Source organism: Poecilia latipinna, unplaced genomic scaffold (genome assembly GCF_001443285.1).
Source record: "Poecilia latipinna isolate Pla-1442-1.1 unplaced genomic scaffold, P_latipinna-1.0 Scaffold2961, whole genome shotgun sequence".
Lineage (NCBI taxonomy): Eukaryota > Metazoa > Chordata > Actinopteri > Cyprinodontiformes > Poeciliidae > Poecilia > Poecilia latipinna.
This window is the reverse complement of record NW_015115577.1, coordinates 49,262-65,707: the sequence shown is the minus strand read 5'-3', so window position 1 is coordinate 65,707 and position 16,446 is coordinate 49,262. Positions and strand designations below refer to the sequence as shown.

General features: G+C 37.7%; 2 protein-coding genes across 4 annotated transcripts in view; both read right to left on the bottom strand.

Annotated features, from left to right (window-relative positions):
• Positions 1 to 10: 10 nt before the first annotated feature.
• On the bottom strand, positions 11 to 11,198 carry wbp1lb (WW domain binding protein 1-like b). 3 transcript variants are annotated; one of them, XM_015022236.1, is made up of 3 exons: positions 10,908 to 11,198; positions 2,743 to 2,845; positions 11 to 1,479 (listed from the first exon to the last, which is right to left on the bottom strand). In XM_015022236.1, the coding sequence occupies exons 1-3, from the start codon at positions 10,956 to 10,958 to the stop codon at positions 1,238 to 1,240; spliced, it is 396 nt and encodes a 131-aa protein (XP_014877722.1). In that variant the 5' UTR covers positions 10,959 to 11,198; the 3' UTR covers positions 11 to 1,237. The 3 variants fall into 3 exon arrangements, with proteins under 3 accessions (XP_014877722.1, XP_014877721.1, XP_014877723.1); XM_015022235.1 differs by lacking the exon at positions 10,908 to 11,198 and adding an exon at positions 10,651 to 10,901; XM_015022237.1 differs by lacking the exon at positions 10,908 to 11,198 and adding an exon at positions 6,624 to 7,293.
• A 396-nt stretch (positions 11,199 to 11,594) lies between these two features.
• The window catches only part of LOC106939724 (zinc finger protein OZF-like), an 8,703-nt gene continuing 3,851 nt past the window's right edge, over positions 11,595 to 16,446 (bottom strand). The window contains exon 2 of the mRNA XM_015022234.1: positions 11,595 to 14,167. Within this exon, the coding sequence (XP_014877720.1) occupies positions 12,858 to 14,167 (1,310 nt within the window). The 3' untranslated portion in view covers positions 11,595 to 12,857. The remainder of the gene's footprint in view (positions 14,168 to 16,446) is intronic.

Below are 16,446 nucleotides of genomic sequence, written 5' to 3'. Positions count from 1 at the left end.
AAAAGTTTGTTTTTGGACAATCTTTGGTTTGTTTACATTCAGATCTTAATTCAGAAGCTTACATCCACTCCCTCAGTGTTTGCCTTCAAACTTTTACGACTTGAGTCACACCTTTTGGGTTTCCTCCTCCAGCTTCTTACACAAGCATGCTGGACATTCTGGCCCATTCCTCCTGACAGAACTGGTGTAACTGGGTCAAGTTTGCAGGTTGCCTCAAATTTTTCCATGCGAATCAGATCAGGGCCGAGTCACGCACCAACAGAGAGTCTTTGTTACCTAAAGCAAACTAATCTGACATTAATAATGTTTGGGCCGAAGCTTTGACATTCTGCCTGATGTCTTGAGATGTTGCTTCAACATTTCAACATGACCTTATTTCATTGTAATGCCGTCTACTTTGTGAAGATCGTCAACAATTCAATTTCAGATTCAGACCACAGGACATCCGTCCAAACATTAAGGCGTTGTTCCTGAGTGAATTTGCAAATTTTAATCTGGCCTTTCATGTTGATTTCAAAGTAATGGCTTCTTCCTTTCTGGGCGGCCTTTCAGCTCACGTTGGCGTTATTTCACTGTGGTACTCGCGCTACCGAAGCAGCTTCAGTCTGTGCTTTAGTTTTAGGGGTTTGCATCAACACATCCTTTCCTTCCTGAACATTTAGTGTGATGACTTCACATTTCTACGGTGTTGGTATTTCTATTTACAGTTGATGAACGTTGCACCATCAGCCTAATAAAAGTTTGTTGCAAAAAAAATAATTCTGGTAACGTCTGCCTCAATATCAGAGAGAGAAATAAATGGCTATTCATCCTTTTATACAAAGCATAAAAACATCTGGCTAAGCTTGACTAAACATTTCTCCTTAAGGCCTCACAGAGCTTTCCAGATCATTACTCCAGCCCTCCCACAGCATCAGGAGGCGTAAAGTGATCGAGTCATTTCTGGATTTTCTTTCCTGCGCTGAAACACGGTCGGAGCAGGTTTTGCAATTCTCGGCGTTCTCTGAAGGCTGGGACATGCAAACAAGTCAAGGTCCTGATGCTGCAGGACCCCCAGGATGGATCTCAGTGCAAACATTATATCTGAGCCAAGCTCCCACTTCGACTTAGAAGACATTTTCTGGTCATTTTCTGGTAAACAAATGAGGAAAACATATCAACAGGCAAGAAAATAACTTTTTTTTTAAGTCAGAGGTGAAGCTACACCCCAACATGTTTAACACAGATACGAAAAGCTTCAAACTATTTCTATACTAATCCACATCAGGGTATCTGCAGGTTTCACCAATGCAAAATTCAAAGACTTTGTGTACTTACGGAAGTAAAAGGGAACTGAGGGGTAGTTGTGTGCTTCCCGGTAGGCGATGAGGTTGATCTCGTGCTGCCGCTGTTGCTGCTGCATTCGGTGTTTTGTGCGCCGATGGTGGCAAATGCAGCAGAAGCACAAAATAAAGATGATTGCCCACACCAACCAAAACCCTAAAAATGGATGGAAAAAAACAAATACCATTTGCTTTAGAAATCCTAATTTCGCTGTTTTGCTTCTCATTTCAAAAATAAAACAGGAAGCGAGTAAAATATGCTTCTGCGCATCCAAATAATACATTAAGAGAAGCAATTCACCTAAAACCTAACATAACGGTTCAAAGCATTCGCATGTAAGAAATAATTTAATTTGGTGGCACAGGTTAAATTTAACTCTAAAAATATACATTCATAATTGTCTGAAAAATCATTTTAATGTGCTTTTAGTAATGCCCTGTCAGCATCTCCAGACTTAAGCTTAAACTACAGCAGGAAGCAGGAGAGAACTTTGTTTACTATGTGTGGGAAATTAACAGATCTCTGTTGTGTCGTCACAGAAAAATGTGAGGAATTTCACTTCAAGGACGAACAAACAAGAAGGCAGACGCAAACAAAAACACACAGAAAACATTAAATTCAGGCTCTGAGAACATGAATCTCTGCATGGGCGTCAAATTGTTGCATAAGCTTTTTAGTAACATTTCATACTGCACTTTTACCGACAAACCAAGAGAAATTTATAGATTAGATAATCCGACAATAAACAGTCTTTTTTGATCCATGATACATTTGTTCTGTTTGCAGAAAGTGGAACGTGAACATTTAGTTTGAGATCCAAAGGACAATTCATCTCAGAACCAAAAGTCCAGCTTAAAACTTTCGTCTAAGAGGCCGCGGAAATTGAAAAAGTCATTTTGTAAGTTAGAAGGTGCATTGATTTGTGCGTTCTGTCAGTACTTTAAAAACCAAAAAATGATCAATGACAAATAACATAAAAGGACAAATATCCAATTATAGATTAAATCCTTTAAATTGGGTTTAATCTATAATTATTAAGAAATAGAACTATTAGCTACCCAATTTCTGTAATAATAGAAAAAAAATGACTTTTCTGCTGTATTTCAACTCACTTCTGAATGAATGTTTTAAAGTGACATCACTTAAGCACACCTTAGTGTTATTAAAAGACAAAACTTCACACTTCAGGCCATGCAACAGTCTCCTGTTTTCACCGAGGTTTCCTAATAGTTTATAAACATAAATGTGTAAAAATAAATGTATTTCTGTCATTTTAGGCTGATCTTTTAAGACTAGGCCAAAGGGGAAAATAGTGACTAATTACACAACACAAACAATACAAGCTGCAGTTTAATGAAGTTGGAAATAAAGGGATCTGATGTGATCGTAAAGACGAAAAGGAAGAAGGTGGAAACTTACACCAGAGCTCATAGTAGTAACTGCAGCACTGGGATTCTCCGCAGCAGTGTCCGTACTCGCAGAAGTAGCTCTGGTTGTTGACGCCATCACAGTGGATCATGCTCTGCAACACAAGGACAGCAGAACATTGTGAAGGGATGTTTTAGCGTAAAATAAGTCATCTTGTCCAGTCGTATCAATTCAGGCCGTGGGTAAAAATGAAACAGCGGCGCAATAAGGGTTCCTTTAAATTTCTCCATTTTCTGGTATTCACCCCTCCGATGTCTACAGGCACTTATGGCTGCTTCCAATGTGCTTGGAGGAAAACAAAGACCAGGTGAGGTGAAGACTGCAGCAACAGTTTGAATAATGAGAAACTACATTTATTAACAGACTAACACAGTTTGCACATTTGAGGTATAAGGATGGATGATTTATGCTTCAGGGGGGAAAAAAACTTATTTGCAAACTAAAACTGCACTAAAATTAAAATTGTCATTGCAATTGCAGTGCTCGCAGTATTGTAATAGGCGAGGACTACTTGACATTTTAATTTTCCACTCTTTCCAGTAATAAGGTATTCATAAATGTTTAAACATGTTTGAACCAACCCAGCCTTACAGAAATGGAAAATAACCAAACTCAAACTTTTTGTTCATAGAAAAAAAAAAAAAAAAGGCTACCAGGAATTATTTCTTCTTGGTTATTTAAGAGCTTTGCAGAATGTTGCTGTATTCTTATAAATAATGTGGTAATAAAAGACCCTGAACATAAACTAAATCATCCAATCCAAGCAAATCCCTGCGCCAGTAGTAATTAAAATCTCTCCTCACATTCCTGAAATATTACATCCAGCAGAAAGGGATGGACGTGCGGTCGCACTGACCTAGACCTTTGACCAGAGAAATCTAATCTGTTGATCCTCGAGTCGAAGGAAAAGCGGACAAATCGGAATAAATTCACTCAAGGTGTTCAACGGATATTCCTTTCATGGGAGGAAAAGGTTGGGAAAGGAGTCTGACAAGAATAAGGTTCTGCTCCCCTGAGTCATTAGGGGTAAAACACAGCTATGTTTTTAAGTGCTAATAAAGACACTGGCAGAAGTTTTCCTTGAGCAAAAACCCACAGTGCTGCTTGTGTTTAGTCATCAATTACCATTACCGCCAATATGTAGTCATATTTTTCCAAGTTCACGCATTACAAAAGTAACAATCAGCTCTGGAAAAATTAAGAAACCACTGCACTGAATCCCACTGAAACCCTGGTGGTTATTCCACCAAATACTGATTTCTGAACTCTTCTTGAGTTAAAACATTAATGTTGTTGTTTCTTGTTTTCTTTGCATTACTCGAGGTCTAAAAACGCTGCATGTTTTCGTTATTTTGACCGTTTCCCATTTTCTGAAAATAAATACAAAATGTTTGCTTGGAATTTCAGAGACATGTTGTCAGGAGAATAAAAGAATAAGGTTCATTTTACAAACTAATCATTTTAAATGGTCTCTTCCCCCCCCCCTTCCCCCCAGAACTGTAATGACTTGTAACGTGATTTTATTTTATTTTTTTTAGCTTTTAGTTGTTTTCTTTGACTTGTTTACGTAAATGTGTTGCTAACATCAAGTCATAAACTACTGATGTACTTAGTGAGTTTCTGCTGCATAAGCCAGGTTAACGGGAGACAGAAAAAGTATTGATTATGCTGGTCACAATGATTCACCTCAGTCACTTGATCTGAAATATAAATATTTAAGAAAAAAAATTCAGCATGACACTAAAGGATAAACTGTATTACTAGGACATTAGTTCAATGGGAAAAATGCCATCACAGCTGTTATTTACTCGTATTTTCTGATTAGCAACAACACAGGATATATATCTATTCTATTGTTATTTCTGAGAAATCTGTTGTGAATGTCTCATTATTAAAAAGGTTGTTTTGGCTTTTCTCTGCCCTCTGGTGCTTTTGCAGTTTTGTTCTTTTCAGATTTGTCTTTTCCCCAAACGTGACGTCTTCCACAGGACATTTTGAACTTAGCCATGCAACAATTCACACCTAGCCTGGGGCCGTAAACCCCCTGCTTTCACATACGGGCAAAACATGCATTTGGGATATTGCTGTTTAACACTGCAGAGGCAATATATGACTAGCCTCCAGTCTCCACAGTCTGTTTACCATCAACACATTGTCCCCAACACTTTTCATGAGTTTGAGTGTTCAAGCCACAAAAATGAGGTGTGGCTGCCACAGGCAGTGAAAGTCCATCCAACAGGGTCAATATTTAAATCTAGAGTACGAATGCATAAAAGTTTTAATACATTTCATACGGCAACACTTTGAAAACAACAGCAATTCTGTACATTTTAAACATCTAATTTAGTGTAATGGTTTTTGGGTTACTTGTTTAATGTAAGCAAGCAGCCTAATGAGGTTTATGTGATTCAATGTTTCTGGACATTATTTCAGTTTGATCAATGAACATAATGCGTCATTACTAATAAGAGCCAACAAGAAGCACCCTGTATATATTACACACAGTGTAATACATCCAGGGTTTCCCCCAGTGTATTATAAGCCTGGTGGCCCACCAGGCTTTACTTGTGCCTCCACCAGGTTGAACATTGATTATTTTTAAACATTAAGTCTTTTTAAAATGTTTGCATTTTTTAAGGCTTTATAGTTGGTGTTCAGATATTAATCTTCCATTCTTTCAATAACACATAATCATCAAGTGATATTTTCAAATTTCCTGTCAACATTAAACATTTTTTAGCTCAAAAACACGACAAGCTGGTGAATGAATGACTGCCCTGGTGCCCAACCACCAGGGTTAGCAAGTTTTCTGGGGTGAACCTTGACATCTATCTATACAGTCTTCAGAAAATATTCAGAAAATTGGAACATGTTATTTATTTTCATAATTAATTCAAATGACATACCTGCTAAGACAAGTAAACTGATGCAACGCTTCAGAACTTGGTTCTGAAATGGTTAGTTTAGGAGCGTGAAACAAGAAACAGAAGAAGGCTGAGAGAAAATAGTAAGACGTAGAGATGGAAATTAGGATGCAAATCAGCAAAAAATATAGAGATACTACTGAATGCTGCAACTATTAAACAGAGTTGGACCAATTATGATGGCAAATGTTGATGACATGTTATATTAAATATTAAAGTCAATCTTCAGAAAATAGCCACAAAATTCTGACAGGCACATCTCCATCTCAAACCTTGAATTTAGAGTTAATAATAATGATTAGAACCCAATAAATGTATTAGCTTTACTCACATTTCACTCTGTAAAAAACAACAAAAAAACAACAAAAAAAAACAATGCTACCACGTACTGTCTGATCGGCCACATGTATCACTGAATTTAAAAGCTTACCCTTCATTAACGTTATTGCAATCTTTTGTGTCTTGGTAAAATATCAAAACTGTTTTACTGCTCGACATTTTTCCTAGTGCAAATCAACTGTTATATCACAGCCAGCACAAGAGCCCTCAGTATGTTGCCCACAATGCAAATACACAATGTGAGCCTAAAACACCAAAGAGCGATCCATTTTAAGGTCATTTTCAGTAGAAATCTTCTAAACTTTTGTCTCCCCTCCATCAGCCTGCTGTATGTTTTCACTGTCAACACAGCGAACTTGCAGCCTGGCCAAAAGTTAACCAAACAGAACCTGTTAATGATACCCATCAAACCTGTGAAAAGCTAGGAAGTCAAAGAAAACAAGACGGGTTAGAAGAGAGGATGCCAAAAAAGCCGTACAGATCATTAAAGAAAGCAATATGCGCTGATGGGCTTTTCTGGGAAAACTTCTTGGACTTTGTCAAGACTTATCTTAATCATTAGTAACCAAAGGTTAAATATAAAGATAAGTTTTAGTTTCTATAGATTACCATCGAAAGTCGCTGACTTAGAGGCATGACGATTCCAGATCCAGACAATCCCTCTTTCACCTAACGGCTCGTTCTCCCCACGGAGGAAAAGTCAAAAAGCTCTTAAGCGTACCCCCCTCTGCTTACCTACCACTGCCTTCTTCGACTCTACCCACCGAAACACTCGCACACGCCCACCCCACTCCAACGCAGCCCAAACAGCCAACAAGGATTGCTTTACGGAAATTTCCAGGCATCGGCTGAGAACAGGCTCCTGGCTGCACCGCTCCATGACAATAAGGTGGTGAGAGGAGTGCGTCGAGTGAAAGACGCATAGAGAGAAACGACAGACAGACATAGGCACAAAAGAGGAATAGTAAATTTTGTACAAGACGCACTGGATGAGAACAAAATTTAACTGCTGACTGTGAAACAGCAACCTGGTTTTAAACCAGATGTTTCGACTTTATCAACACGGCCTACTGAAAAAAAACAAACAAAAAAAAAAACAGACCAGTCTGTGAAAAGATTTAAAGACCACATGACGTTCTGTTCCTCTGTGGCAATAATATCTGTTGTTCTCCTGACTTGGTTGGTATCCTATGTGTCTCAGACTGTCCTCGTTTGGCCTAAAAGAATCTGGTTGGTTCTTGGTTTAAAGTGCCGATCTGAATACTTAAAAATGCTATTAAAATTAGCAAAAAAGCATTCAAATAAATCCTGTGCAATTTTTTTTTTAAACAATTTGTAATTTCCTTCTTTATTTTGGAACAAAAAGGCAGTCCTTCTGTTGCCTGACCTTTGCAGCACAAATAAAAAAAAAGATTTGTAAAACTAAGATTTTTTTTTTTAATCCAGCAAAGAGGACTAGAGAAATGCATCAACCTTCAGGTGACCGATGATAGTTTTTCATTTTCAGCTTGATTCTTGCTGACCAAAGACTCACCTGAAGGTACATCATTTGCTGTCACAACTCCCTTCAATGTGGAAGTTGTTACAAAGTGAAAAGGACCCAGAGATTTTCTGTATCAATAACTTTCCATTAAAGTTTTTTAATTCAAAGTAGCGCACTAGAAAAGGTCGACAGGAATGGCAATATTTGAAATTACTTCCTGAATTTCACAAAAAAAAGGATGTTCTACGCTTGTTTGAGATTTGCTTGAGCGTTTAGGCACCTCAGATGGTTGCCATGGGAGACTGAAGTATCAAAACAACACTCCATGAGGTAATAACATTATAACATGATATAAAGTTATAAAAAGTCAAATTTACATGTTAAGTTTTCTTTTAAACAAAAAACATGGTTTCTTTTGTATCAAAAGGTTTATCTTAAAATTGAATATTAAATGCTTATGACTGTCGTTTAACTAGTCTTGCTGTAGTTAAGCGTTTCCCAATGCTGCAGATGTGTTGAAGTTTCATACAGAAAACAGATCCATAAAAAGACTGAATTTCACTTACGACACTTCTATTATTTTTCGTTTCATAAAACTTCTCCTTTACATTACAGGCAATCAAATAAAAAGTTTTTTAAAATGAAAACTCCATCTTTGCCATTTTCTGTGTCAGTACAGTGTTTCATAACTAAGAGAAAGCAGTGATGTAAGAGCCAAGCTTAAAAAAAAGTGACCACAACCTTATGGTTGGTGCCTCCCTAGTAATCTTTAATGATTTTCATAAATTGTCTCCAAAATGAAGTCAAATAAACATCTATGAGAATAAAAAATAAAGGTGACAAATGGTCCACTTAAAAAACTGGCTGAATAACACCAGGTCAAACTTCAGCTTGGGAGCTTTTGAAACCTGTTTTATGATGAGCCTTTAGAAAAAAAAAGAGTTTTAAAAAAGGAGCAAACTTTCTTAGTAAGACTTTGAGAATCTTTCACAAAGCTTGAAGAAGTGCTGATCAATGCCATGATTTCATAAAAACAGAACTTTGTGTTGCCTTTACGCGAGATCCAGACAAAAAATATAAAAGATCAACTTAAAAAAAAAAAAGAACAAAATAACACTGAGAACAGTCTGTACGGATCAGATTCTCCTGCGTACCCAAACTGTCCACCTCTCTCATTCTTTACAAACAGATTAAGACGCAGATTTGGTTACCATCCCTGAAAATCTTCGCAGCAGAAACATCAACCTAAATGAAAAGCCGCTGAGAACCTAAAAGATGTCTTTGTGACTATGTGATACTGTGTATGAAGAGAGGTGTCTGCAGCTCTTTGTTAAGCCAGACTTCACAGCCACAACTGATCCACTTTCATGTAAGACTATAAGGCAATCAGCCGATGCTCATGGGCCCCTCACCGTACAATTATTTCTTAATCCGATTAGCTGTGAAAGAAAGAGACCTTATTATCATCGTCAAGGTCACTAAGAGAAAGCTCAGATGATGCAATGGATTTGCAGCTTCACTTGAAACCAAAAACACATCTAGACAAGATGCTCAGGAAGAAAGTTGCATGTTAAATTTCCTCTCACATCGTTTATGTCTGCATCTACCGTTTGATTTTAAAACTACATATTAACTGGAAGATGTAGCCATGTCTGAATGACGGTGCTGTAACTCCATACCGACTGTGCATGACGGTGTCAACCACACGGTGAAACTCGTTGCTTCAAACTTCCAAAGCCTCAACTTCTCATTTCAGAAAATGGTATCACACTTCGTGGAAATTTGATTCCCCGAATACATATAATTAAAAATACTTCAAAATATGTTGGGGTTTTTTTTAAGTCTGATTACAATTACTTTGTGTCCGAGTACACAAAGTGACAACGGCACTCTATGTCTAACAAATTGTTGGGACAATCTCTATTATGTTGTGTAGGTTTTGTTGGAAGGACCATTGTGTTTTATTAAAATGAACAATGGCTGAAAACAGTCATTACAGACAACAGGCAGAAAAACAGCAGGAAAAATGGTTTGCATTATGAAAGAAGCCAGTGGAGATCGATGCTCAGCGAGGAAAGGTTGGTGGCATCAACTAACTCACTTTTTCTTTGGTTACTTAGCAACAACCTGTTGAGTAACTTATGTTGCAGCAATTTCAGGTTTTGCCACTGTCTCACAACTGTTTAAAACAGCCAAAAAACAGGCAAAAATATAATTTAATCAACAAATTGATTAGCCAGTGCAAGGTCTAGACAATTATCAATTTAAAAGTTTTTTTTTTAAATCTCAATTACGGAATATGTAATTCAGGAGTTTGATTACAAATGCAGGCAAAATTATGTTTGTGTTCTAAAGGAGGATAATCACTTGTGATCTTTAATGCTGAAACAACAAACATGACGTAGCTGTTACAGTAATTTTAAACTAAAATTATCAATAAAAAACTGAAAAATCTATTAAACAGCTCCAGGTTTCACAACAATCTCTGTTTTGATTATGCCATCACAGCTCTTCACAAGTCTAAATTTAAGGGCAAAGCTTCACCAGAATGTTGGCTTTTGAAACACTTTGTCCAAATATTCAACCAACAAACATTATGTGGTTATTTGAATTTTCTAACGGTGCTCTTTTAAATTAAACTGTTTAGACAAACACCTCAAACTACTTTGCAAACATAAAGAAAATGCGAATCAGTCTGGAATCGTTTAAAGACAGAGAAATGCAACCAGACTGCTGTTAAAAGATGATGCAGCTTGGAAGTAAACGACAACAGATGTTGGCACCCAATTTTTCCACCAATAATACCACCAACTGTGTTCTGCTCACTTGTAGAGTTGTTGTTTCTAAAACTTGGCTCGTCTAAAATATCAACCCCCTCCTCCCCCCAAACTATAAAAACAAGAAAGGCCGCGACAGCTTTCTAGCTTTAGCCTCGCTAGCCCTGGAACAGCTAGCAGGCATGCTAACATCTCAGTTCGTGCAGCACTGCTTATGCAGGTCAAACAACTCTCTGTAGTTAGTATCTAAACCGAGCAGCTAAAACAAACGACTCAGTATTTATATGATGTAGTAAGCTTATGGACAAGAAGTGTGCCGATCCGTTTGGGGTTTTAGCCAACAGTTCTGGTTAAGAACCTTGTTTTCCAACCTTACCCCCTCTGCTGCGGACTCCGTGGGGCTGACCGAGCCGACAGCATGTAAAAACAACCCCATCTTTAGAGCCGAACATACGCCTCTCATTCCTCCAAGAACCGGCCGCGGGAGGTAAACTTCTATTGTTCACAAACAGCGTCCCCTGACTGTGTCTTCAACTTATGTCTCGGCTCGAATTGCGCTCAGAGACCGCCGTATGCGCCGCCTCCTCTGGGACATGACAACGAGAATCGGGGCCGGAGCAACTGGTTGCTTACGGTGCGCCGCTGCCTGACACCGCTGTTACACAGACACACTGCTCCGGTCATTTGGGTGTGGCGTGGTCACCAGTGATGGGCAAATCCTGAACAACTTAGTGTTTGGTAACTCTAAACATCTTCTATGTAACTCATCACGTCAGTAAACGAACAAGGCCATTCTGACACTGCTGTGTCCTGCAGGAAGAATTAATGAAAAACATAAAGTGGATATATAAACACTTTGGAAGGTGGCCTCAGAATTTCTGGAAATGAAAGATTTGACCCTGGTTCCAAACTTGACATAATCTTAAAGGGCCAGCATTATGTGTGTTCTAGGCACATTGTGCCATTTTATATAGTCAAGTAGCCTTCAGTTGTTATAAAAAGTAAGGCCTTGAAATTGGGCCTCTGTCTTTAAAAATGCCTGGTCTTTCTGAAACTCCACCCTTTAACAACAATCTATTAACCCCTTAACGTTTTTACCAGTTCTGCACTGAGAAGTAGCTTGTACAATGAGCTCAGCTAGCAGTTTCACCAGGTGTTTGCTAACTGCTACTAGCTAGTCTGAAGGAGCTGAGTGGGAACAGTATAGGGGAGGTGTGCTCTGAGGCAGAAGCTTGGAAGCTTGTGTGGTGTATTCTGTCAGTGTCTTCAAGGGGTTGGTGAGGTGATGGTTCAGGAATAAGGCTCTACAGGCTGGACTTTGGTTGAAAAGGGCAAAGATTTTATTACAAACTGCAGCCTAGGTCAGCACAACCAAATTACAAGGAAATTGGCCCAAGGTAGTGCTGGAGACAGCGGGGCACCTAGAGTGGGTTGGAGGCACACTGTTATTGGATCCCTAAGTACCACCCCAGATGATTAACACAACACAGCACTGGACCATTTCTGAACAGTAGTTGGCACTATGTAGCACAAAGATGTTCTAGTTTACCATGTCATGGGTTGTCTTAATTAGTGCTGACATTAGGAACTAAACCAATGTTAATTTACCATCACATTACATAATTTAACAGATTTTCTTTTATTACAGGTCAGATCTCCAGACTGTATTAAAAAAAATACTGGTCGGAAAAGTTGACATGAATGTCCCTTAAGGAACCAAATAAATGTGTCCAGGGAAGGTGATAATTTCCCACATTAAAAAAAGAAGAGCATAGTGGGAGACAGCAACTTCTGAAGAACCTACATTTATGTCCTCAACATTTCTCTCCAGAGGACATTCAGTCATTTGTAAGAGCAAATCTGACAAAGGCTCTAACAGGTGATCATTACTTTTACAAGCTAAAAATAAATACCGTGCAGAGATAGGCAGCGCTGGAAGCTCTTTGAAATGCTAATGGAGCTATACTGCTGCCAGTATTGAATATGAAACCACCGATCTGACCGACCCTAAACAGCTGTTAGAAGTACTTACAGGATCACACAGTCTGACCAGAGGTATGCATCATTCCTTGTTTCATTTATGAAGCTGAACGTGGCAACAACAGTGAAACACCAGCTCCTACAGCCAACTCTGTCCTCTTCATCCGTTTGTTTCTTGTCATTTTCATTACCTCTTGTGATTTCTACATTCCCATGGATTTGAACGTGCTCCGGTTCAAATTAAAAAGGCTTAATGATGTTAGTCATCGCTGTTTTGGCTGAACGGAGCTAGTGCAGTTGGACCTATAGACGTCATTTACCCAAAATGCATTGCATTTAACAACATGGTGACATTTGTGTGACAATATTTTAACATTTCTAAAATCTAAACAACCTGCAATATTGTTACAGTATTATTACTGTTGTTTTTACATCTAAAATAAATATTTCTCAAATAAATTCTATTAAATCTAATCGTTTAAGAAATAAAATAGAAAAATGAACCGCTAGAGAAATACTGAAACCAAAGAGAGAAAACTCTTGACTTTAATGACAACACGCAAATGTTTCACAACTGGAGATGTGCAGTTTGAGTATTCATAGCTACACATTTTTTCCTTTTGTATGGATTCTCATGTGTGTGTTTAAATTAGATTTTTGGTTAAATCTTTGTCCACAGAGATCACAACAGAAAGGTTTCTGTCCAGTGTGAATTCTCATGTGTGTGTTTAAATGTGATTTTCGGCTAAATTTTTGCCCACAGAGATCACAATAGAAAGGTTTCTGTCCTGTATGGCTTCTCGTGTGGGTGATTAAATTAGATTTTGCGGCAAAGCTTTGTCCACATATATCACAACAGAAAGGTTTCTGTCCTGTGTGGATTCTCATGTGTATGTTTAAGTTTGATTTTTCACCAAATTTGTGTCCACATAAATCACAACCAAATGGTTTCTGTCCAGTGTGGTTCCTCATGTGTCTGCTTAAATGTGATTTTTGGCTAAATCTTTGTCCACAAAAGTCACAACAAAAAGGTTTCTGTCCAGTGTGGTTTCTCATGTGCCTGATTAAATGTGATTTTTGGCTAAATTTTTGTTCACAAAAATCACAGCAGAAAGGTTTCTGTCCAGTGTGATTCCTCATGTGTCTGTTTAAAGTTGATTTTTGGTTAAATCTTTGTCCACAGAGATCACAACAGAAAGGTTTCTGCCCTGTGTGGATTCTCTCATGTGTGTTTAAAGTGTATTTTCCAGAAAATGTTTTACCACAGTATTTACAGCTCAACTTCACTCCTGTCTGAATCTTACTTCTTGAGTCCACATTGTTCTTCTCTGTAAAACATTTATTACCCACGGTGGTTGAAGATCCCATTTCTGAATGTGTCACATCTTTCTGAACGGGGCAACAGTGAACAAATTGTTCAGGAAACTCAGAGGAGTTACAAGGTTTGTTGATGTTTCCATCTGACTTTGGAGCTCTTCTCTCCTTCCAGTCATTGTCCAAGTTCTCAGTTTTCAGTCCAGAACCTAACTCAGAGGTAAACTGGTTTACATCATCGTCCTCTTCATCCTTCTCAATATCTTCAATCTTTAAGGAAATAGAACCATCTCCACAGTTTTCTATTTTGATTGATTCTCCCCCATTGATTTCTTTTGGAAAATCTCTGTCTTTAATTTCGTCTTTATAAAGATTCTGTGAGAGAAGAATGGACCTTATTTCATCCTCACTCTTTATCGGAGTAGAAGAGACTGGAAACCTGATGGCATCAATCTCCTTATTGAGATGCTCTCCCCCCACACTGATGCAAATTTCTTCCTGCTCCTCCTTTATCTGCTGGGGCTTTGGGTCATGCAGCTCAGCAACAGATCTGTGGTCTTCAGGAGTTTCTTCTTTAACCATCAGCATCTGCTTAACATCTGTAGCAAACATGGAAACACATTATGCATATTAGAAAGTATTTAGACTGTAGCCTGGACTGAACTACTTCAATAAAGGTGTATTTAGATGACTTGGCTAAATTTAATTAAATCATTTTTGTATCCTTTATATTGCAGTAAGGTTTATGACTATTTATGGTAACATTTTATCAACCCTTCACAACAACTATACGATGAAACCATTTCTGTTTTCCCCATTGAGGCTCTTTTTGTCTCAATAACACCTGTATAGAATTGTTTTCAGTGACACGAAATACATTTTTAACTTGTTTCTATGTGGAAAAAATGTCTTAAAATGGGAAAAATTAGGGAAAAAAGCCAACATTGAATATTGAACATAGTGATAACATTCTAATATATTTTTGCGATGATTTATAGTTTGTTAAACTATAACACACACTTTTTAATTCCTGGTTCAATAAAGTGGTCCTGATTCGACACACCAACACAAACATCTGCCTTTGTTTGATGCTCCTACCAGTTCATCTAAAATCTGAGCAGATTCTGCTTCGCATAACTACAATACAACAAAATTCTACACATTTTTGTGTTGGTAGATGAATAGTATAATTTCAAGTCAACAAAACAAGACCACGTCTTAATCTGTCCTTTTCCTTCATTTTAAACTGATCTAATACGTTTAAAAGCCTTTTTGGGGCCTGCCTATGCAATGCATGTGTACCATAGTTAATATTGTATAGAATTCCACTTGTCATTACTTCCAAGTTTGGGTTCATGTGTAAAGGGTGAAACAGCACCCCCTCCTGGTGGTTGGCAGGGCTAAATATAGTGAACCAAGACATCTCGTTGCCAGTTCATGAGAGATGGGCGCGAGGTAGGTTAACTGAGTTTAATGCTCCGATAAAATGTTATGTTAGCTTGTTGCTAACATGAAATGCTGTCCCTCGTAAGGTGGGACAGCACTGTGATGAACCTGATTCCTGATCAGTCCACATTCTGTTTCGCACAGATAAACGACGTTTCATCTCATCCTGTCTCCTGCCCCTTATTCACACAACGCAGAACTGTTTTATACTGAACGATCGCAATTAGCGAGGTTAATGAATGGCATGAACCTATTGTTCTACACCCAATAAGGCGTTTCTTTAAACTTATTTATTCTTTATGCACCCCCACAAAAGTGGTATCAAAACGTTTAGCTTGATCCCAAGAAGGGAGCTACTATTTTTAGTGGGATTTGGAGTTAAAATAGCGACAAAATTGCAAAAAACGAGACTGGGTGTCTCATAAGGATAGGATTCTTTTTCCAAAGAATCTGTCTGACACACACACACACAGCATAGTGGATTTCTGACTTTAACTCGCCCTCACAAATACAAATATCGCTCTGTTGGTCTCAAAGTCAGTCATGACATAGATACACATGCCTTCTGCCCTAAAATGTTGTCGAAATTTTTCTAGGAGTTACAGTTTCCTGTTAAGGTTATTCAGACCGCTGGGATCTCATAAATATATCAAGTCTCTGTGTAGCGCGGTCATTAATTACCATGGCAACGGCTCCTGGCATGCAGCTGCATTCTATTATGGTCTGTCTCAGAGGGACAGAGCCGACAGAGAGATATGTGAGACATACAATGCATTTTTCCCCACAATACTTTTTTTGTTGTTGTTTTAGAATTTAGACACATTCCTCATTATCTGTTGTTTCATTTTGAAGATTAAAACAGTCAAGTTTTTAGGTTTTTTTTAGGTTCATTTGAGAGAACAAACACATTTTAAATGCCACAAATACTTTAAAATGTTTTGGCTCAGATCTTGCAATGTATTCTGGGTAATACGTATTTTCTGGGATTGTTATTTCACGTACAAAAATACATGTAAATGAAATATTTCACATATTTCTGAATGTGAATTAAAACCATTAGTATGAAGATTGAAAATTTGCTAGGAAAAAATTAGGTAACTTTATGTTATTAAAGGTAAAGTTTAAACAGTAATGATTTCTTGGTTAATGTCAAGTTGTCATAACAAAGACATTTTGAATAATGTCAACTTTGTATTAAAAGTGTCATAATTTACCGAATGATGCTTTATGACAACAGTCATAAATATTCATGAAGGCTTATTCATGTTCACGACAGGTGTTATGTCATATTTATGATGGTGTCATGTCAGTCTTATTCAACCCCCTTCAAATAAAGTGTTACCTTTTTTTTTTTTTTTTTTTTTTTTTTTCGAAAAAAACAAAAAAAAAATTAAAAAAACACCCAAAAAAATTTTAAACCCCCCGGTTTTTC

Bases quoted from the DNA above. Each gene is read 5' to 3' on its own strand.
- wbp1lb (XM_015022235.1), bottom strand. From the start codon at position 10,737: ATGAGAGGCGTATGTTCGGCTCTAAAGATGGGGTTGTTTTTACATGCT. The intron at 2,846-10,650 runs GTAAGGTTGGAA...CTTGTGTTGCAG, and splicing joins CGGAGTCCGCAGCAGAGGGG to AGCATGATCCACTGTGATGG. The intron at 1,480-2,742 runs GTAAGTTTCCAC...ATCCATTTTTAG, and splicing joins TTACTACTATGAGCTCTGGT to GGTTTTGGTTGGTGTGGGCA.